Below are 24,154 nucleotides of genomic sequence, written 5' to 3' on the forward strand. Positions count from 1 at the left end.
ATACCGATGAGAGAAAGATACGAACAGTGGCTGTCGTGTGACGTGGAAAGTTGGCATGAGACCACGTGTCGGCTCAGGGTTCTGTGAACACTGAGCTTTTAATTCTTTTTATTAGTTTATTTGTAGAGGTATTTTGACCCGGTATTATTTTAAAAATATATATATATTAAATTTACTGCTAGAATTTAGATAAGATTTGCTGAGGCTCCTTGACTTCGTCTTCTACAATTTCGAAACCAAATCCATGTACCTAAAAAACCTGGTTCAAGATGCTTCAGCTTTCTAAGGTTCTCCATGGTTTTCACTAATGGTAGGGCTAGTACCATCCTTTTATAGGACATGTCCCTGCTATGAATCTCAAAATATTTCTTCAGCAGTGTAATCTTGCAGCCTGACAAATATTAGACAAAAGCTACTTCCTACTTTAAGCTCCACCCACTAGTGGCTTTGTTCATTTGAGCACATTGAGAAAGAATGCCCATCAAGGACAGAGAGCCCCCACTTCTCCTAACCATGCCTGTGGAGTATTTAGAAGGCCAAAAATGACACCAGGTAGTAAAAGCTTTTGTCCATAGAGGCTCCTCTATTTCGCTTAATGGAGATTACCATCAGACAGAACATGAAGTGGAGGACATCTGGGCAATGTTGGGATTGCCATTTGGACGCCGGTTCTTCTCGTTAAGGCCAAATTCTTGGACTCTTACACCAGGTAGTGAACGCAGTTGCACTCCTTTTGGGCCTTCAAGTTGTTTGTCCTTATGACAAGGCAGCAAATGTTGGTTGTTCAATGGTTCAGCTGGTCAATGCTACCAAACTGACCTCTTACATTGTGCAAGATCGTAATTGGTGGATTTGCTTCATGTGTCGTAGTAATAGTATTTTGGCACACAAAGTAGCTAGTCTAGCCATTCAAAACAATGTTAGAGAAGAATAGACTAATCCACCTGTTGATGTAATCTGTAATCTTGATGATGAATTGAGTATCTAGTCCATGGACTTTCCTCAAAAAAAAATAAAGAGACAAAAGATGATATGGAGCCTCCTCTACCACTTAAGATAAGTTCCAAGTAGAAAAGATCTTTGCAGATGGCAAGATCTTCCAAAATATGCTGCAAACTCTGGTGAGCCCCAAGCATTTGTCCATTTGAACGAAGATATTGAGGATCTTTTGTTTTGCTTTTACTTGCCATGGCATGTCTGGAGAGAGCAAAGGGACCAGTCAGAATCAGATCATGTTTGAACAATCAATAAAGTTCAGAAACAGGAAAATAATTTTAAGTTGAATGCTCTTAAGATATTCCAACCTAGCCTATCTCTGAAAACTATGGTACTCCTTTGCAAAGTGGAATGGACAAACTGCACTGTCATCTTTAGCATGACAAGATCTTCATGGATTTAAGATATAAGGTCAAGATTTCCACTTTGATGGAGATCCAAGGTCCTTACAACAGCATCATGTAGTCAATCAGAGAACATCCACAAAGTCACTTTTATTATAGATGTAAACTTAAGCTTCTACAAATTTGCTAAATTTATGAAACCGAAGAGCAAGAAGTTATGAGTTCAATTTCCAGCAGATATATTTTTCATTTAGAATAACATGACCTCTGTCCACCTAATGCAAGTTCATCATGTGAGCCTATTCTTAAGCCTAGGCTTGAGTTGGAGAAATAGAAAATATAAATCTAGTGTTTTTGGCAGCTTAAGCTTTTTGAAAACATGATGATTTCACAAATATCATCTATAAACAAATGCTACCATGTTTATGTTTGGTCTATTCATTTGTAATTTACCTGACGCTGCCTTAGCTCAGGGGCCAAGATTTTGCAAATAAAATCTTCATTTCTAATCTCATAGGTTAGCAAATGACAAGATGACAAGAAGTCTTAATCATAGGCAACAGCTACAAACACAGGAGAACAAAGGAAACAAGCAGAGGGAGACAAATCCAAAGATATAAGCGGATACCACAATGTTCAAATCTCATACATCTTCCTGCCATTTCCTATAAGCAAATCCATTTTCTACACTACTAGCAAAGCAGGGAGAAGAAGAGTTGCAGAGTATTCGACTCACCAACAGTTTGAATCACACGACAAGCTTGAATCCAATGGACATTGGAAAGAACCAGGTCAGTTGATATGTCACTCTTCAAGTTGATGATGTGTTCACAGTAGTGCTTCTGTTAACACTGGATGATCTGGCAAAAGGAAAAAGAAGAAGTATAAATTCCAACCTAAAAATCTTTATAGTTCCATCAAAATTTATAGAGAGAAATCATGCTCTAAGATGCGATATTGGAACTTCTGCTTTTAAGTTTGAATAGCATATCAATCTCGATTTGTCATATTAACTAAGCAATTGCAATATCACAAAGCAAGAGAGATAATATAACTGTACCATCATGTTCAAGGAATGCAACATATTTCAATAATCACAGATAGCATGCCTTCAACATAAATACTAGTTTGCTGCCACTGGAACTATTGTATTGCTTCAAGAAAAGTATTTACCTTTCATCACAAGTCTCAGTTAAACTAGGAAGGATTAGCTGAACTCATGCAGACTTAACATGGGAATAATAAATGAGCATTAACTTGTTTTACTTAGGATCTGCCTTGTCCCTTCTAATATACTTCATCTTATAGTAATGCTGACAAGCTAAAGGAGACCTACATATCTCTACCCAATCAAGAACTCATTTCAACACTGATCAGATGAAGGTGTATCAAATGCAAGCATTATAGATTAATCTATCTGACTTCCATCAAGCCCAATTGCTTTAGTAAGGAAGAAAGTTAGCACCAAATTAGATTTGCATGTCATGATTTTTACTTTGCATTCTCTTGCTATAAGAAATTTGGACAATCTGTAATTGGTCCACTAAATCTGACCATAGTACTATGCAAGGCTCCATTGTTGGATGGACCACTGAATCGATTAAGAGAAAAAGCACTCATCTGCAGTGTTCTCCAAATTCATACATTGATCATTGAGCGAAAAAAATAATCTGTTCAGTCCCTTGCTTATATGTTTATAGTCCTGTGGTGTTTCAATGCATTGAGATTCCAAGAAACCTTTCTATATGTGTACAGCAACATGTTCATGATTAAAGCCTCCAATCTAAAACTTTACTTTACAGCCTAATGCATCTGACCCAATATTCAGAAAAAAAGGTAAAAGTTTTTGCCATTGCCAAATAAATCATTCTGCTTGATGTGCACCAATTAGGTAAATAAAATGTTGAAAAGATTGATATGCTTCTTTCCCTTGAATCCCTATATTCATCTCAAGACAATTTGAAGAAAAAAATTTACCTAATGTAAAAGTTACCCAATTCCTGATATAAGTTCTACATATTCTGCCCAATAAAACCCTCAATAAGTCCAACCAATAAGCTCATAGAGAATTATCAAAATTAAGTAGAAGTAGCCACTTATTCATCTTATGTTTCTTCTCTGTCTATCCACCCCATACATTTATAAAGGAACTTATGCAGGTACCATACTCTCGCAAGAGAGACCATCCTCAATTTCAAGGAATGAGAAGATCTGTTTACACCTCATCATCTGAAAGACCCACACTAGAGTCACAAGCAGAAATCCGAAGTTCATGCCTGCCATGTTCTTTATCTGATACAGAGACGAAACAGACTGTTCAAAAAACCTACAATGATGATATCGCAAAAGTAGTAGAACCAGCATCAAAATCTTCACTGGAAAGAGTTCAATCAATGACTACAGATAGACGATCTAACTCAGAGGAAGATAAGTCAGTTGAAGAGCTCAAAAGTACAAACAGTGGAAAAGGAAAGAATACAAGTCATCCTAAAATTTATTTACCTCACTCTGCTGCATCATTCTATAGTGGCAATCTACTCCCAACTGATACTTCTGTTCTAGGAATGTGTCCAGGCATTCAAAGATTGAACCAATACATGAAGTATAGGAAAGCTGATATTAAAGCTGGTGTTCCTGGAAAGTTTCTGCAAGCTGTCATTGGACAGGAGATTGCTGGTATGTTCATAATATTCAGGACCTCCCTTGTCATTAGCTGTCTCATGTTTGGCATGTGCTGTTGCAGATGTAGGATCTATTGCTTCAACTATAATGTATGCCTTCTTCTTGAATGAAACTCAAATAAGTAAGCAGCTCTGTACAGTACCTATAATCAACATCAGCCGCACAGATTTTAATACACATGCTGAGCTAAAATGGTTGCTTCGCTCGTGTCGAGTTGAGGAAATTAACTTGGTGTTCGTTGATGAGGTAAGTGCAAGATTCTAAGATATTCAAATCTGAAAGACCAATTCAGCAGCTTTTTTTAGCTCATGTCACCATTGCAGGTGTCCCTTCTTTGTTATCTCCTAACCCTTGTCAAAGACATATCACTTACCCTAAAAGATAGTCAAAACCAGAACATCTTGTCTGCCTATGAATGTGCTGATCATTGGTGCCATTTAAACATTAGCAAAATAATGGTCCATATATAATAATTTCTAGAAGAGTTGCTTGTACAACAAACGTACTTAGGGAACTGATCAATATGTTAAAATTGCATAGCAGGTTGACCTCTCCAGTTACAAATTCTTTGGAAATCTAAAGATAGTACTGCTAAATGGAGACAAGCTTCCGGTCAAGCAAGAGGTAGCTTCAAATTCCAACTGATTCTTATTTTATATCAAGATTCAACAGAATTATACATGTGGAAGTGCTTCAAGCAGGGACTGAAGGATGCATTGGTTGACATCTTCAACCGCAAACAGGTAATATACTTTTGCTCTTTTAGTAATTAAATGCAGAATTGTAGGTGGAACTGTGTGGTTCATGATTTCATCCTTCCAGTTTCCTAATGATTTTCTTCAGAATGTTGATTTCCAAATTCCGGGAATAAAAAGATGTAACGTGGGGGCAGATCACAACTTTGTTGTAAAATATTTAGTATTTTACCTTACGTACTTATGGTTGTGCTATCTTTCCTTTCTTCCCCTTATGGTGAACAAAGAAGTGGAAGGCTAATGCAATTATGCCATGCTTGATGACTATATGCTATTGTGGACAATTACAGTCTACAGGTGATCCTAGTGACAAACTCTCATGGGAATGGACCAAGCTGGTCCTGAAATTAAACGGTGGTATATTGAAGCCACGATAGACTGATAGGGTGAATAATTTTTATTGAAGCTTCTAGGTAATATCTACAGTATTTAACTGAGTCTGCAGAATGTTTATTCTTAAAGATGAGGCATAAGTTTTCTGACTAATCAAGATACTAAATTTCAAACTCCTAAATACTGTGCTCCATATGGTAGCAGTTCAACCAGTGAGAAGAGAACTTTTACTTAAACAAGGTCACCAAGACTACTGAATTAAATGTTGGCAAATCAAGTGCAGTTGTTACACCAGGACGACCATCTTACAATCTTCTAAGTGTCCTTTCTCATAAAGAAAATTTCAACCTCGAGCACTTAGCTCATATTATCATTATAGTACACTATTATTTGTCAGCTTGTCTTGTATATATACTACATGCAAGACTTGAAATTAACTACTCCAATCTTGAATGATTCAAATCCAAACATTGTGATACCAGCCATCACATCATTTTCACTTGCTCGATAAGTTAGCTTGATCATCACATTGTTTAAATAAGAAAAGATATAAGATGTTAAGCTTGATAGAGGAAGAGTTGTCGCATACTAATTTAAACCCTCCTTACATTCTTATTTAAATCAAACCAGCAGCTCACCGTCCTTTCATGAAGCAGGATAGCACATGCTGTACCCTTGTGGCTGAGAAATTTGCAGAGACAATGCCAGAAATCCTAGCTGGGCAAGGATTTAGCAGACTTCTGGTATATGTTAATTTACGATTCTGTTTCTGCCAATATCAATTTCCATCTTTGTGGCTCTGATACTTTGCTCCTTCAGTGGAAAAGTAACATCGACAGATTTTTACCAGTAATGACAGCTACTATTATCTTTGGAAAATGAATAGCTACCTCACTTTGACTCATTGACCAACCACATTCTCAATTGGATGCAGTTATCAGGTATACTCTTAGACACAGCAGATCTGAAAAATCCTAGTTGCACTCCAAAAGATAAATATATTACTACACTACTGATAAATGGAGCTGGACGATATGGATGTGATGGACTATACCAGATGTGTAAGTTCTCATACTTTTAAACTTTAATCAAATGCTCAGATCTCTCGATATTTATAACTTGTTAAACAAAAAATATGTGGATCTATATGCCTAATGATACAGAATACTATTGGCATACATTACCACAGGAAATGGATGCTAGTTATCCTTATAAAGAGTATAACAAGTCCCTTTCTCTCTCAAAAAAAAAAAGGCAAAAAGGAAAATAAAGAAAAAGTAGAAGAGGACCTGCCAAGTACAAATCATGCTCCCCTTTTGACAAAAGGAAATGGAAAGTGATTATTGTGATACAAAGTCATCCATTACAACAAGAACACCAACTTGAAAAGAATCCACCTCCACAATAATGACATTGGTTGCTGACTCGATTTCCGCAATTCTTCTTAGTAAATCATCTTACGATTTTAACTACTAATTTAGGTATCTTATTTCTTCTAACTGCAATGGTTGCAGTGAAGTACAAAATGTTTGACATTACTGATCTTAAGGTGAGGGACATACTTTTGAGGGACTTCAAGAAGTGGACCAGAGTTGCAGGTTCAATCTTAATCATATCTCTAATCTTCCAACAAGCTGATGTAGACAAACGATGAGCATACAACACAAGCATATATATAGAAAAGTGCATACATTCAAATTACATATGTATATGTATCTATGTACATGCTTTAACCTATACATATGTATGCTAGATCTATTATACGTGAGCAACTTGTTACATACTTACATGACGCTGCCTGCTTAATCAATGAATTCAGGCAGTGGAGTAGTTCACCTGATTTTTGCATGTATTTGCGTTTAAGTTGCTCTTTTCTCATGGCAATGACCCTTCCTACTGCATATACAACCAGGAAAACCCAGTAGCACTGGTTCTAGGTTGACAGTTTCCAATATCGGGATGAGCTCCATTGGTATTTCAGTTAAACAACTTCTTGCCCGTGAGGACTCAGCAGCTAAGGAAGTGGTCCTATTTAAAGGTGACAAACTTGTTACATTATTACATAAAGAGAGTGAATTTTAATATAACATTCCCAATATTTCCCAAAAGTGGTCTTACTAGATAATGAACAGCAACTAGGATCATCTTATGTTACTATAACTAATCCCCCTCTCCTTACATGAAGTGTTACTTGACATGATCTAGGTCTTTCCTGCAAAAGAAAATGATTAGTGCCTTAGTGGTAGAAATTCTAAAGTACTCAGGTTCAACTGTTTCTGGTTGCTGAGTAATCATCACAGTGCTTACTTTTTACCACCTACCAACAATAGAATTGTGCTTCTATAGTATGGGGAGTACTATAAATCAAGCATTTAATGAAAAAGCTTTGAGGTCAAGAGTTAAGTTGTTGATATATATGGTTTATACTTTTCTGAATATATTCCTTACTGTATATCAGAATCACAGAGACTACAGCTGCTGATAGTTGTCTCAGGCTATTATGATTTTCAAAAAATCTTCAAGGTACATCAAGCTCCTAACGATGGCTTATTATCCTGTACTAAAGCTTTTTTGAACTAATTTCTATTCAATTTTCTATTTTAGAGGGATATTTTGGTCTGTTCTAGTTCTGCAGAGCTTATGAGAAATTTCCTCCACTTCTTCAATACCAATTGCACAAATCTTCCACTCAAAGTTCTGGATCAGCTAGGTAAGAGTTGTTACTTATGCTGTCATATATATTTTCATGACATACTCATTAAGGATTTATTACTTTTTGGAAGCTAAAGATCATCTTGAATAAAAAGAAGCTATGCTACAAATAAAAGTGCGAAAGAATTATCAAGATTTTCTTTTCTTCTCACAATTTTATTTCTAAAGAAACTAAAGAACCTACAAGTAAGAAAAGTAAGGACATTAATCACAATAGCAAATAGCTGTGTAGGAATCTAATTGTAGTTTGTAGTTAAATGGATACCCTTTTTGATACATGCTATGTCATATTAGATACTTCATGTGAGATTTTACCTTCTACTCGTGGCTTACTCAAATTTTGTAATACCTTCTCTTTACAGATTTGATAGATGAGTTAAGAGCATTTGAGATTGATAACAAGTTGACGTCAAGAAGAAGCATAGAGCGAGTCTTGGAAGAGTTTGGTGGGGTGCTAAGAAAACAATAAATAAAAGTTTACTTTGGTAAAGATGTACAAATTTATACTCTAGACATCTACAGATATCTTCTCTATTACAGCCCGAGAAAGAATAATCAATGAAAAGATTCTTGCTTGAGTGGTAAGTAAGACGAATCCTACAGCATGATGGCTCAATCTGGACTAGAAATCTCTAATTAGAAACGCTAAGAAATTATGAAACAGGAATTGAACCTTAATTTATTACATGAAAGGTTAAGTTCATGCTCGCCCTGAAACAAGATGAGTTAATACTTGGTAGTTTATGATATACACATTTTTACCTTGCAGTCAAAGCTCATCTTTAACTCTAAGAGGCTGAGAAGAACAAAAGCTGATGAAGACATGCAAATTTTTCATTAACTGACTACTAGACTGATCATTCACAAGCCAAGGTTTACCTTCACACAAACTCCACCAGAGAGCCTTCCAGAAAGATCCATCAATTCTTTTTTATTTTTTAGTTTTGCAAATGAACAGAGACAGAACATGCAGGTCATCTAACGAAATGACTAGCGAACTAAAACCCATTCAAAAATTAATAAACTAGAAGCCCTGTAGTCTTGCCATCTTAATATCACCTTTTTAAAATAATAGCCACAAAATAGCTAAATAATGAACACATGCAAATTTTTACAGAATAGATAAATTCCAAGATATCAAATCAGTTTTTGTGCAGTTCAATCACTATGTGTTTCTGGTTGATAGAATCTTCAGTTATCAATTAGAACATCCAGTAGAAAATGACAAGATAAGAATATCACAAGAGTTGAAATTTTTGGTAAATAATTCGGATAGCAAAAATTTCATTAGATAATATCTACAGATTTTGTAAATAAATGACAGAATCTAAAGGTTTGAAAACTTGATAGTTTACGCAGCATGGCCATGTGAGTGCCCGTGATTCCTGGTGCTAGCTGAGGAAGTCGCCCGCCACCACATATGTAGAAAAAGAGGGAGTGGCGAAGAAAGAACAACCATTTGACTTTGTCACATGAGGTGGGAGGTTCGGCTAGGTAACATAATGGAAATGTATCTAACTGCAAATCCTGGACTGATGGTTCAATGGAAAAATGTATTTAACTAGCGATAACTACAGGCAGATCCCTAACACCCTTCTGGGAACCCAAAATCTCAAGAAATCAAATCAAAATAATATAACCAATATTATATTTTATGGCATCGCAACATTGCTCTTGTGCATTTAAACAGTCTCCCTAACAATTAGACAAAATGAAGTGCTGCATGATCCAAAAATTCCATGCAAAACTAATACAACAAGCAAGAACCATAATGAAATATTAGCGTAATACTCAAACCACAATAAAAAATTAATTAGAGCCCTTACATTCCTCCCCCGTTTGATCAAAATGGAGATAAACGAGCTTTTAGTCCTTCCCAATGCAGCAATAAAACAAGCACTACCAATATAAGCTACTAATTAGATAATTTACGAGCCCTTTAAGTAGATTCAGCAAGTACTGGAGTGCGAAAAGGTCAGCTTAACTACTGCAAACATGATCAGATGAACAAAAGTACTATGGTCGTGAAACGATTGCTTACATTGTAATGCAGTGGACGAGCTTGGAGGTTACCATGTCTCGATCTCTGCTGCTCTCGACTTTTCTCGATCTCGGTCGAACCCTAGATTTTATTATCTTTTTCTTAGGGGTTAATGTGTTATTTCCAAACTTATGAGGGTAATTGTGAAACTTTTAACATATCCCTAATATGAGATAAGATCATAAGTGAAAGTTTCTTTTCAGAAACCCGCTCCGATTCCGGAATATTTGCTTTTGGCCCATTATTATTAATTTAAAAGAAATTAAAATCCCTCTCTCTTTACCTTTGTTCGAAGTCAAAAGCGTTTGTAGATTCCCTTTTAGGGTTTCCTCCCCCTCTTCTCGGATAGAGAAGAAGAGGGATCGAATCGCCGAAAGATAAGATAAGCACCACAGAAAATTGAGTTTATCCGAGAGGAATCGGTCCGGATCACTAAGGATTTATCCCCTAGTTTTGCGGGATCGAGAGGACAAGCCGCTCGGAAAGTTGCGAAAGTTTCCCCCGTTCGTTGCTCGTCGACTTCTCCTCTTCTTTGCCTTTATCTCGGAGGTAAGAATGTTTCGATCTATTGGGTGCATTCATACTCAGGGGCGTTCTTTTCTGAATATTCAAAGCTTGATTTCCGAGATAAATTTGTGATCTTTTTTTTTTGGTTTGGATTTAGTTTGTTCTTTTGGTCTACTCTGCGATTCCTTGATGGATTTGTAATCAAAAATCTGATTTTTTTTTTAACTTATTCCCCTTAGTTGATGTAGTTATCTCTGCTTAATTTGGGATTTGCTGCACTTGATATACAGTTTTTCTTTAGTATCGTTTCAATCATAGGACCAGTAATTTGTTAATGCTAAATGCATCTTTATGCAGGATATAAAAACAATTTCTTTTGGTTTTGTGCTGTGTGTACTCTTCCATCAAGAAAACTTTTGCACCGATTCACATATATGATATTTATGGAGATGCAAGCCCTTGAAATTCATGCATATGCATATAGCTTAATATACGCATAGCTGGTGCATTAAACTTCTTTATGGAATTTTTTTTTTCTTACAGGAAGCACTTGACATGTTTATAGCAAGTAGTTGTGTTTGTTTAACCTAACTAAAAGAACAGAGCGCCCTACCACACTAAAGGGTTGTGCTTATCGACTAATCCTAACTCCTTCCATGTAGATCAAGATCAGCGCGTCTTAATTATCTGAACTTCATAATCTGAATAATCATATAACAAGAACAGGAGGAAGGAAATAAGGAAAAACCTATGGGAGACCCTGAAATCCATTCAAGAGAAGCCAATCACATGGTAGTTTACCGATAATGGACTTTATAATCCTTTTGAAAATTCTAAAGACTCTTGAGGCCACAACTAGAACAAACCATATGTATACATACTTCCTTGTGATTATGAAAACAATCAAGAGCAATTTATTCACTGTGAGGTATCAGCTTCTCATGACAATTAGATCAATAAGTCCTTCACAAGCATTTATTAGATCTAGTCAGCTGTAATAATCAGTGGAAATGCACAAACTGCTGGACTATATGTAAAGTTTGACTTAATTATCTAACTTTGTTGTTAAGAAATGAGTAGAATGCCTTGAGCATCATGCTCAATTTATTATCCACCATGTCATGTGGTCTTGCAAGTTGCAAGTATTTGCTGAAACCATTAACATGTATAGAATATGTTTAACAGTTCTAATGTTTTTGTTTGTTTATGTAGATACTGGTTCAGTCATTTCTCTGAATTATAACTGTTATTTTGTAGTTAAGCGTCGATTTATAATACATATGCCCATATTTTGTCTGCTGAGAGACGATTATTGAAATTCCAGGTATGCAGAGTCAACTAGTGTGCAATGGTTGTAGGAGTGTTCTTCTATACCCCAGGGGAGCCACCAACGTCTGCTGTGCAATATGCAACACAATAACCTCACTGCGGCCATCAGGTCCTCCTTCCCGCTGATTAATGTACTTTAATTTCAAATTGCGTCTTCTTGTTGGATCATTGAATACTAAAATTATTGTCCTAGATTTCCAGGAACGGAGACATCTCAGCTAGTATGTGGAGGTTGTCGAACTATGCTTATGTATAGTCGTGGTGCAACAAGTGTGAGATGTTCTTGCTGTAACACTATCAATTCTGCGAGAACAGGTTACTTAGTTTCTACCTTTTTCATCATTGAATTATTAAATATTTGTGTCAGTGTTAATGGAATACAATACAAAACCAAGCCAAATGTTGGCAATTTTTTTACCAGTAGTAAGCTCACTTAGAGCAAATTTACTACTGACATCTGTGACTTACCCATTCTTGGACATGACAATTGGGTTATGCTTCCCTTGTTTCTCTGTAATTAGAATAAAGTATTGTTAAACTATAGTTACTGAAGAACTGAATTCAAAAATCTTAGCTAATGAATAAATAAAAAACTTTGATTGGACAAAGAAAAGAATAAGAATGGAAAGAAACTATATTGCGTCACTGAACAACAAACAGAAACAATTAGAAGGAGCATAAAAATTGTCACATAATAGATTTTTCTTTATGAATTCTTTTTTGATAATGAGGAGACAAAAAGGTATGCAAAAAGCAAATGCTATTGTTGGTCTTAATGTATAAACATCTGATTGAACCAAATGAGGGGCACTATACAAATACTGGAAGTAGTCAATTGTTTATTATATATCAAACAATATGTGCATATTCATGACTTTATGATTTGTTCCTTTTTTTCTTTAATTTGATGTCCTGAAAATGGTTAACTTTCATGCATGGAAAGCAGCAAATCAGGTTGCTCATGTGACTTGTGGCAGTTGTCGTACCGCTCTGATGTATCCCTATGGGGCTCCATCCGTAAAGTGTGCAGTGTGTCATTATGTTACCAATGTTAGGGTATGTTTAGATCTGTATACTCTTCTGTGTACCATTTTTTTCAGCTTTCGCCACTTTTAGTTATTCAACTGAAGTTTGGTATTTGCTTTTGCACCTTTTTTTGCAGACAAGTAACACAAGAGTGCGAAATCCTGTGCCTACACCCGCTCCTCCTCCAGCCGTATGTTGCTTTGAATATTTCTTGTATTGCTAACTCATGCTAGTGATATCAAGTATAATGTACTAAGACTTTTTTCTTTTGGTGATTGTAGCCTCACCAACAAGCTCAGAGACAGACAGTTGTGGTAGAGAATCCTATGTCAGTTGATGAAAATGGAAAACTGGTAATCTCTTAAGGCCCTTCATGTAGTGAACTTTTCTGAAATTATGTATTTAGTTAAATGAAAGATTCTGGTTTCCTTCTTTAATGCAGGTATGCAATTTTGTTGTTGGGATTACGACAGAGAAAAAGTGAGTGCACTGTCTTGGTGGTGATGATGATACATATTTTTGTAATCTAACAACTGGCGATCATTCATTTTGTTTGTGGAACCTGGGTTTATGTTACAGAACATTACAGGACACAAGAATTTGGTGAATGCTCAATTCTTTATAAAGCAGGCATGAGTTTTCTCGTTTGTACGTCTATACATAATGCAACAATAATGTGCTTATTTTATTGTGAGAATGCAAATATATACATATCACATTTGAGTTTGTAGTTTGAGTGTGCTTTGGCATTTGCCTACCGTGTGGTATCTCCAGTGGAAGCTTACATGCTAAGTGATAGCTACTCGTGTTGATATGCTGTGTTATTGTCTCTTGATTTTATCCTTTCAGAAGTCACCCCTGCCTCTTAGATTTCATTTGATTTTTATGAGTGAAATGTGGTATTGGAACATATCTGGTTGGCTTCAAAGTGAAGAATCACGCAAGTTTGTTTTCTGAGTACTTAACCCTGAATTTGATGGTGGAAATTTTCTGGACTGCTCTTTCTAGCATTCCAGTGTTTGTTACTTTGTTTATTAATTTCTTGGATTTTTCATGTCACACACTGCATCATTTGATAATGTTTTGTACACCATTTTTTACTATTTTTAACTCGACCCCAGTATACTTAATAAAATGCTAGTGGACACACTGAACCTTCCTTTGTATACATCATTAGATTTTTCACTGAAGACCCAAACTAGGGTGTTTTATATGATTGCCAAAAAAAAGGGTGAAATAATGTTCAATAGATTTGTTCTTTTTTATGTTTTTTCTCTGGATCTAGAGTTGTGTAGTACATGATTAATCATGTGATAGAGTTAGCAATGTTGGTCAATAAATATATCTAATTATAGGCCAAGATTATACTATGAAAAGCCACTTCGGACTAAGAATATGCATGCTATGCCCACTTGCATTACCACTTGAGCAAAAAAGTAAGTGCAAGTTGTTTGAATCTAGCAATTGAACACGGCAGTGGTACATAGGATATCAACTATATTTTTTGTTAGGTGTGAAAAGAAAATTTTCTTTTTTTGGTAGGAAGAACACAAATTTGTTTGGTTGAGAGCAAGTACAAACTGTTGGAATTTCAATTATTGATAGCTCTATTAACCTGACAGTCCAAGTGGTTGTGCTGGTATTCTGCTACGTTTCTGTGACAGATGCAAAGGTTTTTAAAATTCTCATTCTAGTTGTTAGCAGACAAGCTGTGAAGATATTACTCTCATAATCTTCAATCTCATGGAAAGATAGAAAGAGAAAAATAAATTGCGTGAATGTGATGTAGAATATGTTATTTCCTACTTGCATCATAGTTTAATGCCAGTAAATCTAATATGTAACATATAGAATCAAATTTGACAAGGATTCTCTCAATTAATGTTCTTAAACTAGTTCAAGTTTGCCAACTTATAAAATTCTACTCATCTAGTTTTCCTAAACTAGTCTTGACTTCCATTCATATATGTGAAACCATGACAAGTCCTCTCTCTAATCATCAAGACTTCTATCTGACTATTTGATATAGTTAACTAACACAACTTTGTTAATTGATGTGGATAGATATCTGCCAATCCAATAGATATGTGAGCCTCCAGAGTTTGACCAAGAACAAGATCCAAAGGTTAGCAATCTATGTGAGTATTTTAAATGTAATGTGAACCATGAGGTATAGCTGGTAGGTTTAGGGTTGAAGTCATCCCTCTGTTCTAGTAGTAAAATAGATGTTAACTATTGTATCAATTTAATTGGGTGAAGCATTCAGATGTGATTGCTTGGTGATTTGTTTGCCAATATAAGAAGATTATTCAATTGTTAAACACTATTGAATGGCATTATTCATTAAATCAGATCAATGCCTATGTTTTCATCTGTTTAGAAATTGAATTTACAAAGAAAGAAGTAATCCTTGAGTCTTGAGGTTTTAGGTCAAGTCCACTAATTTAATTTGGAAAAGGCAACAAGAACTTCAAGAAGTAGAAATTTGACTTACAATTATACCAGAACTGAATAAATAGGTTTTCTAGAAACTGAAAAAAAAAAAATCAAATTAGTCTGCACCCATGGTGAAAAAAGAAGGAAAGATGAAGGCATAATCTATTAGTGCTAGTATTCAGATAATTTCATTCTTCTTTTTTCCCAAATCTATACAACATCGAAAAGAAGCAATTGCTTCTTACTTGTAAAATACTTGTCAAATAGCTAGTAGTTTTGGGCCTAAAAATCTAGGCAAATTAGGATTTAAACACCCAAGAAGATGCTTCTTTCTTTTCCTTCATAGAAATATGTACAATGCTAAGTAGCCAATTCCTTCTATATGCATATATACATTTACAAACACAAATATGTATATGTGCATGTATATACAGAAAAGACCTTTAAGAAGCTACCAATACTATACAATCAATCCCTACTTTTAACAATCCCCTAGTGAATCTCACTCCATTTCAAAAATTATTCCAGACATGGGAGAGTCCATTCTCACCGAAGTAGCTCTCTAAGCATCCCTGAGGCAAATTCTGAGTGATCTCCATCTTTGGAGTGTTCTCCAACTTTGTGAACTGGTTCAAGACTTCCCTTATTGCCTTCTGCTCAGAAGAGCCTAAGTCCATCAATCCTGAGCTCTTGTTGTGAAGGCTTCTTTCAACCATAGGCATGGATGAAGGCATGGCATTATCGCGCAAGTAAGATGAGCCCTGAGCTAGGTTGGAGAAGCAGGGCACTTGCTCGTAGCTCTCTAAGCCCTGCGGTGCTTGGTCGAAGGTGATGAAGGTGTCTATTAGAGGAGGAAGAGATGGAGAGCTCGTGCCCTCATAACTTGTATCAGTTATTGGCCTAGAGGTCACTCCTCTGGTCTTATAGAACACTCTACATAAGACCCAGTCTTCCTGTTCAAAGAAGAAAAAACAGGAGAAAATTTATAAATCATAAGGTTTGGTGGTTATGAAATTTTTAACAATAACTTAGTGCAATAGAGGAAGTTTTAGATGATGATCTGCAAGTGTACTAGGAAAGGTTGAAAGTTGCAGTATGAATCTTATTGTGTAACCTAAGATGTTACATAGAATTCTTTTTGGAAGATAGAGAGGGATATGATGAGAATATATATATATATATTAAATTAGACAAAAATATGAAATTTTTTTAATAAATTAGACTAAGTAAGATAGAATTTTGTTTTCATAAAGAATGTTGGGCAAGAGTATATTTGAGAGCAACTTTTACTTGAGGGATTTATAGCTGGCGTGAGAATGACAGACAACAAAGGAAAAAAAAAGATATTTAGTAAGTACAAAGGAAAAGTCGAAATAAACTTCTCTTAATAAAAAATGAAACTCAATTCTCAGTAGAATCTTATAATAGTCTTCCCAATTTTTTTTCTGTTGACTGATGAATTCGCATGAGCTTGATTAATTCCAAAATCCCATGCCAGTTTCTAACTAAACTAACAATATCGGCAGTTTTTTATGGCTAATGAGATACAGTTGATGAAGTATGTGAAAATTTTGGTGAATGGACCGCAAATTTGGAACTATTACGCATCATGCAAGTGATAGTTACTTCTAAATTTTTGTCGTATTGTTAGGAAAATTACTCATGCGAAACCACAATTTACAGTCTTGTCATGCTGATATCAATTTCTATTGTTTATCACCAAATTCTTCATACAAGGTTTGCAATTTGTCCCTCTATAATAACTAGTAGAATGAGTTGCAGCTCATAAATATTACCTTGAATGAAGACCTCGAAGGATCACCTTGTCCTTCCTTGCGAAATTCATGCATAACCCAATCAGTCTTCTTCCCCTTTGGGGCTCTCCCCTGATAGAAGACCAGTGTCTTCCTCATCCCTACAGGCACTCCCCTATGGCTCACTGCCCGGTCCTTCCCGGTCGCCTTCCAATAACCGGACTGCGTTGCCCTATTCGTCCGCTGACCGGTGGCATACTTCCGATCACGGAGGCTAAAGAAGTACCACTCCTTCCCCCCCACACATGCTATTTCTGTACCAAAAGTATAAAGTATTGCAAGAACATATTAGAAGAGTAATTTATGCAGTTCAAGATGCAACTATTTCGATCCCTTAATAATTCATAAATACTTAAGTTCCTACCTTTCAAAGAGACTAAGTTTATCCTATTATCATATCATTGAATAGTTATGAGTATAATTGGTGGGCAATAATTACAGAGGATTCTTGAATTATATGATCTTTCATTATATTTAGGGAAAAAACAGAGAGAACTTTCTTGTAGGATATCAGAGTTAGCCTTCATGTTTGTCACGATCAAAGGTGGCATCCTACAAGAATTGGGGGAAAACAGAACTTGAGGTCACAAAGTTGTCAGGTCATCAAGCTTTGGAGGAAGAAGACAGATGAGGAGGTTAGTGAATGGAATACTTTTCAGTTATATGAGGAGGAAAAGGAAGGCAAAAAAGAAGATAAGACGGACGCGTTGAGATAGCTCTCGTTATAAATTCAGGAACCAATCCGAAATATAAACAAATAGAAGATTTAGAATCTGGAGATATTTTTGAAGATTAAACGCACGCACACGCAAACATACAAAGAAGAAGAAGAATCAATTGAAAATCCAACATCTAGTGACCAAACAACTTAGGGTGCCAATAAAGAGTAGAAAGATCCAAAGAGAGTAGTGTAACCGAAGAGGCTTGATCAAAGTTCGGCGGTCTCACCGGGGAGATCCCATGGCTCGCACTTGTTGAGATCGACGTCGATCATCATCGGGAATCCGTAGACCCCGCCATTGCCGGCTCCGCCGCCGCCGCCGCCGCCTTGGAGCTTCTTCGAGAGGTAGTCGACCACGAGCTCGTCATCCCGGGGGTGGAATCGGAATCCCGGAGGCAATCTCGCCTCTACCATGCTTAAGAAGCTCATGGTCGACAGAAAGGAGGAAGAGGAGGTGGAGGTGGAGGTGGAGGAGGAGGAGAGCAGGGGTGAGGGGAATGAGGTATTAATAAGAACCCCAAGTCAACTACTAAAGGAGAGAGAGAGAGAGAGAGAGAGAGAGAGAGAGAGAGAGAGAGAGATGTAGGAGAGAGAGGATGGTTGAAATGGTATTGGAAGGGGGAGATTGCTTTCTCGGAAACTGTGCCGAGACGACACGTGGCATGATGATGTTGGTGGCCCACCAACTTCATGTCATCTTTTCCTTGACGCTGACTTCCGGTGGCTGTTACTACTTACCATCCATATTTGTAGTTATTCTTTTATCAAATTAGTCACCACGTAAAATTATTATTAGAACAAGTCTATTCTGACACGTTAACTCTAAATAAATAAATTTATTAAAATTCTCAGCATTATATGTAAGATTTAAAACGTAGATCTATAAATAAAAAAATGTGAGAAATGTGAGAAGGATGAGAATATTTTATTTATTTTATTATCTTATCTAAGTTTGAATCTAATATTCCTTTCTATTTTATTTAATACGTCTCTAGTTTATTTCTAATTTATTTAATTTATGAATAAGATAAATTGATGACTATTACTCTCATCATCTATACCTATCGTGAACTATTATAACACCCTAGTTTGGTTAAGAAATATATGAAAATGTTGCATATTAACACCTATAGTTTTTATATATTTGTGAGCTATATTTTTAATATTTGTAAATCTTACTTTATATCTTACTAAATATTTATTATAGAACTGGCTCTGGGTTAGGTTAACATGAAAAGATGACATAAAAAAAAAGAATATTTTGTCTTATTTCAAACCTCTAGTAAAATATCTAAAAATAAAAAATGGGCTTATATATATATATATAACAGTGGTTGGAATAGCCAATAGGTTAGTTACAAGAGATTGGCATATTCTGAAAGCTCAATGTGGAATTTTGTACGAGTAGTGAATCTTAGCCTCATAATTAAACTTAAAATAGAAGTTTTCTAGGTCTCAATCTTCTGGGTCTCCCCTTTTAATTGAAAGTAATGTTGCTGGAGGAGTTTAAACCTTCTAAAAACCATTTCCAGAAGTCTACAAAGAGCATGTATACAGAATTTTCAGAGTAAAATCTCCTATCAGAGCTCTGTTCATGGTATACTAATCCAACGTCACAGGCAGTTGAAATGGGCGGCGATTGGCCCACGTCCCACATGGCCTCCACGTGCGAGCGGCCACCTGTCGCAACGGTCACCATCCGATGAAGATCATGAGGCCTTCAGTGGGCCAGCCAATTCCCCACCCTTGAGGCAATAATCATGCTGCAATGGCTTCAGATGAATCTAATGGATAAGAGCAAGACAACAATCTCATCTTCCTCTACAATGGAAAAGTTAGTGATTGTGAGGATTGTCCCCCCCTCCCCTCCCCTCCCCTCCCCTGATATCTATAACACTGATAAGGCCCTCTGAAGTAGCTAGGAACCAACTACAGGCTGCTTGAAGTTTGTAAAGAATCTATCACCTTCCCTTTGCCACTGATAGCCAATTGGAAAGGCTCTTTCGATGCGCAAATCGACCGATGGGATGGCGTGAGACGCACACACAGGCATGTCATGGGCCCCATGCAGATGACACTGATCATTTGTTCCTCCTCAATTTATGAAACTAATCAGAATGAGTCAAACTCAGGTAGCTCACAGATCATTAATAGCAAACATCTATGGAGTCTGGTGGATAAAGATGACAGTCAGCAGCATTTATTATTGGCCTTATGTTCTCCTAAATTTCTGGTGAACATATTGCAAATCAAAGTTGCCCTGAATATGAGAAATACTGCAATATCAGAATAGGACAGACCTTGTCGAAGCTTAGATATATGTTCTTCACACAATGATACTGTGATGATAATAGTTGCAGGCTTGCAGCTTAATTTGATGCAACCAAAGGAATTAGAAGAACCTGCAGAGAAGAGTCTATATAGTTAAAATTAACTAACAAATGGACATAAGCATAAGTGTCATTTTCAGGCCCACATACTGAATTGAGACTTTTATATACTTGATTTGGATAACCTCTTCACTGGGGTCCTTCCAATTGAAAGAGGGAATGAACCAGGTCAGATGAACACTGGGTCACAATCAGAAAAGGACCCTTCACAAGGCCATTTGCTCTCTATCATAGAAGTGAAGACATTATTGGCTTACATAGTTACATGTAGATTCAGCTCTCTCTCTCTCTCTCTCTCTCTCTCTCTCTCACAAAAAGGAGCATTACAATCAACAGACTACAAACATATCAAAGTTCCAACGACAAATTTATTTGTCTCATAACTATTCATGACCAGAATTATCAATAAAAATAGAAATCTGAAAATAAAGAGTTTATTGACAGCAGTAAATCATTTAAAAATAGATTTTCCAAAAGTGAGTGGAATTCCATGGGTTGCACAAAGAATTTGAGTTTTTCATATCAATCCATGAGTAAATAAGAAGGGAATATCTTTGCACTACTTTGAGTCAAACATGTCATCTAATCTTTTTGCGTAACACACCATGACTCTGTTTTTTTTTCCGAAAGAAAAAATCATGCTGGAGAATGACATAACATAGGTTTATCCAGGTAAATGCTGAGGCAATCTAAGAGTTCATAGACAAAATTTTAAATTGTCAAGGTGAAGTGTTCCTCACTATACACTAGGTTGTTTCTCTGAAGTTCAAAGTGACATAAGGTGCCCTTTGCAATGATGGAGAAGAATTATCTTGTATTTATAAATGGATAGAGTTGCTTTGAGATAGAAAAGTTTAAACTGTTAGAGAACGGTGATTCTAATATTTTATATCCAAGGAATTGATATATGCACTTACAATCAGCAGCTAACAGTATCTCAGAATGTGAAGAGAAAAAAAAAATACTTAGCAGACACAAGCAGAAGAATCAAACACCAACCACTTTATCCACCTCCTAGCTAGCATTCCATTTCAGCCTTCTCAAAATACTTAGATAATCAAAACCATATCCTGATGAGAAAAACAAACTTAGATAACCAAATTCCAAAATATCATTTGGTTTGCTTCTTGACGCCAAGTATTACAAGGTTCTATCAACAACAATTTAGATCTAAGCAAACATCTTTTTCAAAAGATTTGCATTTATGTCAGTGCAGCTATTGATGCATCTCATCGTATTTGGTATAAGAATGGGCGAGAGTACATATTGCACACCTTTATAAATCACTATATATACTATAAGCTTTTGTAATAAAGTTTCATCTATAAACCCAACTTCTTCTACCATATCTAAACAACAAGCACCTCTACAAACACAAGAGCGTAACTCAAATAAACCACACCAAAATAATTAGCCAAACATTAACTCTGTTGCTCTAAGGGCCCAGATACCACGTTTAGATGAGAAATTGGATAAGCCCAAGACCTTGGTACAAAACATCTAGAATTAGCATGAGGGTCGAGATCCGGTCCAGCCCAGCCCAGCCCAGCCCAAACCCAAGCATATCAAACCATTATTCTTCTCTATGGTTACAGATTAACGCTACAGTTACAAAAAGCTCCCATTAGAGTCAAAGATCAAAAGTTGCAAAAGCTCATAAGGGTATCATCATCTAGTCGATCAACATCAAGATTAGCTTCTCTAAAGAAATTAGTAGTAACAAATTGTGGATTGAGGTTTTAATGTCTCTCAGTAATAGTGTACAAGAGCTCTCTATCCCTTCCATCTCTTCTCTGGAGCATCATTAGTCCCTCCGAATGAGGAGATTAGAGAGATTAAATTTCGTGATTTTGATGTAGAAGCTCTCAAAATATTCATTAGTTAGTACAAGGTTACAGGACTAGACCTTTACCTGATCCTCCCGTTCACCTCACCGTACATGTTTCTATATAAAATTTTTAAAAAGAAAAAGGAAATTGTATTACTTAACTGTCTCTGTTACAGTAAGCGCCAATAACATCTGTTATTTTCCTAAGTTACATTTCCACACCTGCCACATAATATTATGCTCACTTTGTTTGTATAAAAATTTGTTTAGTAGAAGAGTGGGTACAAAGATCCAATCGAAATGTATAATAATAGTTACCTTTATGGATTGAAGGGCGAGGACATGAGGAAAGAGATAAAGATGCCATGTTCCATGTCCTAAAAGCTTGGGTTGTCTCCATGGAGAGAGAAAAAGTGGGTCACGTCTAAAGCATATGCTTTAGCCCCAGCATCACATAACATATTCACATGCATACTATATGGAGTGGTAGGTATAATAGATTTGGACTCGAGTGTATAGTGATCCAACACTCTGTTGTCATGGATGCAACAAGACAATTATGTGTTATGTATCCAAAAAAGCATGAGCATATTAGATTATATATAATATATATATATATGCCAAATGAAAAGGTTTCAATTTAGTTAATAATAAAGTCGACTAATTTTTTTTTTATCACGAGAATTAATCATCGGGTTACTACGTGTCACTTACCTATTGGCGTGCGTCAAACGTGAGCGAGGATGGGTAAAATGGGTGCAAACCGCAATATAAGTTCTCTTGCTCCACTACTCTTTCCGGTCATCGGGGTGAGTTATTATTGCCGCTACTTTTCGCCATTAATGGTCGCCGATGGCCTCCGTAGTCGCGAACAGCGTTGCCATCTCGCCGGAGGTACTCCTCCCACCTTATGGATGTCTCAGTCCTAGGGTCTCCTTCCCCGGCGAAACCACGCCGGAGACGGAGGACCCGGTCGGCGGAGGAGAGAAGGACTCCGGTGAGTTCGAGTTCCGTGTCGATGATGATCCCATCGCGATGCTCCCCGCTGACGAGCTCTTCTCTGGAGGGAAGCTGGTCCCGCTCCATCTGTCCGCGGCGGGGCTGGAGGAGACGGATCTCGGACCGGCGGAGGTCTCGGAATCCGGACCCCCGGAAGTCTTCTCCCCCAGCGCGCCGCGGTGCTCGAGCCGGTGGAGGGAGCTCCTCCTCCGCCTCAAGAAGCCCCAAGCCGCGAACCCGGACCACGAGAAGCCGCTCAGGAAACCCAACCCTAGATTCCTACGGAGCTTCCTCCACCGTAACACTAATCCTAGATCCGCCGCGACCGAACCGTCCCTCGACCTCCCGCTCCTCCGCGACCCGGATCCCGACTCGATCTCCTCCCCCTCCCCGTCCTCCTCGGAGAATCCCCCACCGCGCCTCCGCCAAGTGCGCCCCCGGCCGATCCGGCGGTCCTCCTCCCCCTCCTCCTCCCCGGCGTCGGCTGAGAGCCCTCGGATGAGTTCCTCGGGGAGGGTGGTGTTCCAGGGCTTGGAGCGGAGCTCGAGCTCCCCCGGAAGCTTCCACGGCGGCGGCCCTCGACCCCGGTTCAGGGGGATGGAGCGGTCCAACTCGGCCGGCTTCCGGTTCAACCCGGTCTGCTCGCTCCGCGGCTCTGGGAAGTCGGTCTCAGTCTTCGCCTTCGGCCAGCTCTTCTCGCCCCAGCACAAAAAAAAGCCGGTCCGAACCGGGTTCAAGAGTAAGACCTCCGCTTCCATTACTTCCAACTCGGAAGAGGTTTCAAAATTTGAAAAAAAGTTTTGAAAATTCTCACTCAAAATCGTTTTTTACTTGTTTTTTTTTTAAGTTTTAATTTTTTTTTTAAATCCTTCCCTCCAAGGCTCCAGTAGTTTGGTTTCCTGTAAATATTTGGTTTTTCCTCTGAATTTCATCTAAAATGCGCCGCTTCCTCGTTGCATGTTGATGTACGGTGCGTCGTAATTTGATAATCTAAGCCTCCCTAACGTGCGCCCCAGATCTGGGTGCCTACGTTAGCCTCTGCCTTCGTACACTCGTGCCCATGTGGTCACTGATAAATTTCTATTTCTCTCTCTCTCTCTCTCTCTTTTTCTTCTCTCGGGAGTTTGGAAATTTATGGGAAATTTGAACGGAAGGCTGCCTCTGAGAAAAACCGTGCTGAATAAAACCACCAGTCTGTACGACGTCAGCCTGATCCCAAAATCCTTGTCGCCAGATACGTG

General features: G+C 37.4%; 4 protein-coding genes and 1 long non-coding RNA gene across 8 annotated transcripts; 3 read left to right on the plus strand and 2 right to left on the minus strand.

Annotated features, from left to right (window-relative positions):
* Positions 1 to 280: 280 nt before the first annotated feature.
* On the minus strand, positions 281 to 9,955 carry LOC140771453 (uncharacterized). Of its 3 annotated transcripts, XR_012106167.1 has the most exons (7): positions 9,864 to 9,955; positions 7,229 to 7,322; positions 6,947 to 7,138; positions 3,843 to 4,164; positions 3,509 to 3,632; positions 2,077 to 2,200; positions 287 to 1,197 (listed from the first exon to the last, which is right to left on the minus strand). It is a non-coding gene; the product is annotated as an uncharacterized lncRNA (long non-coding RNA). The 3 variants fall into 3 exon arrangements; XR_012106165.1 differs by having other exon boundaries at positions 281 to 1,197; positions 2,077 to 3,632; XR_012106166.1 differs by lacking the exon at positions 3,509 to 3,632 and having other exon boundaries at positions 293 to 1,197.
* Positions 1,640 to 9,710, plus strand: LOC140771452 (uncharacterized). The gene is made up of 12 exons (XM_073113017.1): positions 1,640 to 2,131; positions 3,500 to 4,016; positions 4,084 to 4,268; positions 4,566 to 4,646; positions 4,724 to 4,765; positions 5,767 to 5,853; positions 6,045 to 6,171; positions 6,625 to 6,708; positions 7,023 to 7,148; positions 7,569 to 7,633; positions 7,715 to 7,820; positions 8,185 to 9,710. Exons 1-12 carry the CDS (start codon positions 2,111 to 2,113, stop codon positions 8,289 to 8,291), a joined length of 1,548 nt encoding a protein of 515 aa, XP_072969118.1. The 5' UTR covers positions 1,640 to 2,110; the 3' UTR covers positions 8,292 to 9,710.
* Positions 9,956 to 10,139: 184 nt separating the features above from the next.
* LOC140770211 (protein LOL2-like) lies at positions 10,140 to 13,474 on the plus strand. Of its 2 annotated transcripts, none has more exons than XM_073111271.1 (7): positions 10,140 to 10,412; positions 11,695 to 11,808; positions 11,901 to 12,014; positions 12,643 to 12,755; positions 12,862 to 12,915; positions 13,007 to 13,078; positions 13,168 to 13,474. In XM_073111271.1, the coding sequence occupies exons 2-7, from the start codon at positions 11,697 to 11,699 to the stop codon at positions 13,207 to 13,209; spliced, it is 507 nt and encodes a 168-aa protein (XP_072967372.1). In that variant the 5' UTR covers positions 10,140 to 10,412; positions 11,695 to 11,696; the 3' UTR covers positions 13,210 to 13,474. The 2 variants fall into 2 exon arrangements, with proteins under 2 accessions (XP_072967372.1, XP_072967373.1); XM_073111272.1 differs by having other exon boundaries at positions 10,142 to 10,412; positions 12,646 to 12,755.
* Positions 13,475 to 15,434: 1,960 nt separating this feature from the next.
* On the minus strand, positions 15,435 to 18,230 carry LOC140771506 (NAC domain-containing protein 21/22-like). The gene is made up of 3 exons (XM_073113105.1): positions 17,924 to 18,230; positions 16,958 to 17,229; positions 15,435 to 16,114 (listed from the first exon to the last, which is right to left on the minus strand). Exons 1-3 carry the CDS (start codon positions 18,123 to 18,125, stop codon positions 15,674 to 15,676), a joined length of 915 nt encoding a protein of 304 aa, XP_072969206.1. The 5' UTR covers positions 18,126 to 18,230; the 3' UTR covers positions 15,435 to 15,673.
* Positions 18,231 to 22,619: 4,389 nt separating this feature from the next.
* On the plus strand, positions 22,620 to 23,962 carry LOC140769580 (uncharacterized). The gene has a single exon (XM_073110326.1). It carries the CDS (start codon positions 22,767 to 22,769, stop codon positions 23,715 to 23,717), a length of 951 nt encoding a protein of 316 aa, XP_072966427.1. The 5' UTR covers positions 22,620 to 22,766; the 3' UTR covers positions 23,718 to 23,962.
* The last annotated feature ends 192 nt before the right edge of the window (positions 23,963 to 24,154 follow it).

This window comes from Typha angustifolia, chromosome 11 (assembly GCF_048772165.1).
Source record: "Typha angustifolia cultivar Huaian chromosome 11, ASM4877216v1, whole genome shotgun sequence".
Lineage (NCBI taxonomy): Eukaryota > Viridiplantae > Streptophyta > Magnoliopsida > Poales > Typhaceae > Typha > Typha angustifolia.

Coding starts and splice junctions, on each gene's coding strand:
- LOC140771452 (XM_073113017.1), top strand. CDS start 2,111: ATGGACATTGGAAAGAACCAG. Junction 5,854..6,044: donor AAGGATTTAGCAGACTTCTG/GTATATGTTAAT, acceptor AATTGGATGCAG/TTATCAGGTATACTCTTAGA. Junction 7,149..7,568: donor GGAAGTGGTCCTATTTAAAG/GTGACAAACTTG, acceptor ACTGTATATCAG/AATCACAGAGACTACAGCTG.
- LOC140770211 (XM_073111271.1), top strand. CDS start 11,697: ATGCAGAGTCAACTAGTGTGCAATGGTTGTAGGAGTGTTCTTCTATAC. Junction 12,015..12,642: donor TATCAATTCTGCGAGAACAG/GTTACTTAGTTT, acceptor ATGCATGGAAAG/CAGCAAATCAGGTTGCTCAT. Junction 12,756..12,861: donor ATTATGTTACCAATGTTAGG/GTATGTTTAGAT, acceptor CTTTTTTTGCAG/ACAAGTAACACAAGAGTGCG.
- LOC140771506 (XM_073113105.1), bottom strand. CDS start 18,125: ATGAGCTTCTTAAGCATGGTAGAGGCGAGATTGCCTCCGGGATTCCGA. Junction 17,230..17,923: donor CGAGCCATGGGATCTCCCCG/GTGAGACCGCCG, acceptor CTTTTGGTACAG/AAATAGCATGTGTGGGGGGG. Junction 16,115..16,957: donor CTTCGAGGTCTTCATTCAAG/GTAATATTTATG, acceptor TTCTTTGAACAG/GAAGACTGGGTCTTATGTAG.
- LOC140769580 (XM_073110326.1), top strand. CDS start 22,767: ATGGCCTCCGTAGTCGCGAACAGCGTTGCCATCTCGCCGGAGGTACTC.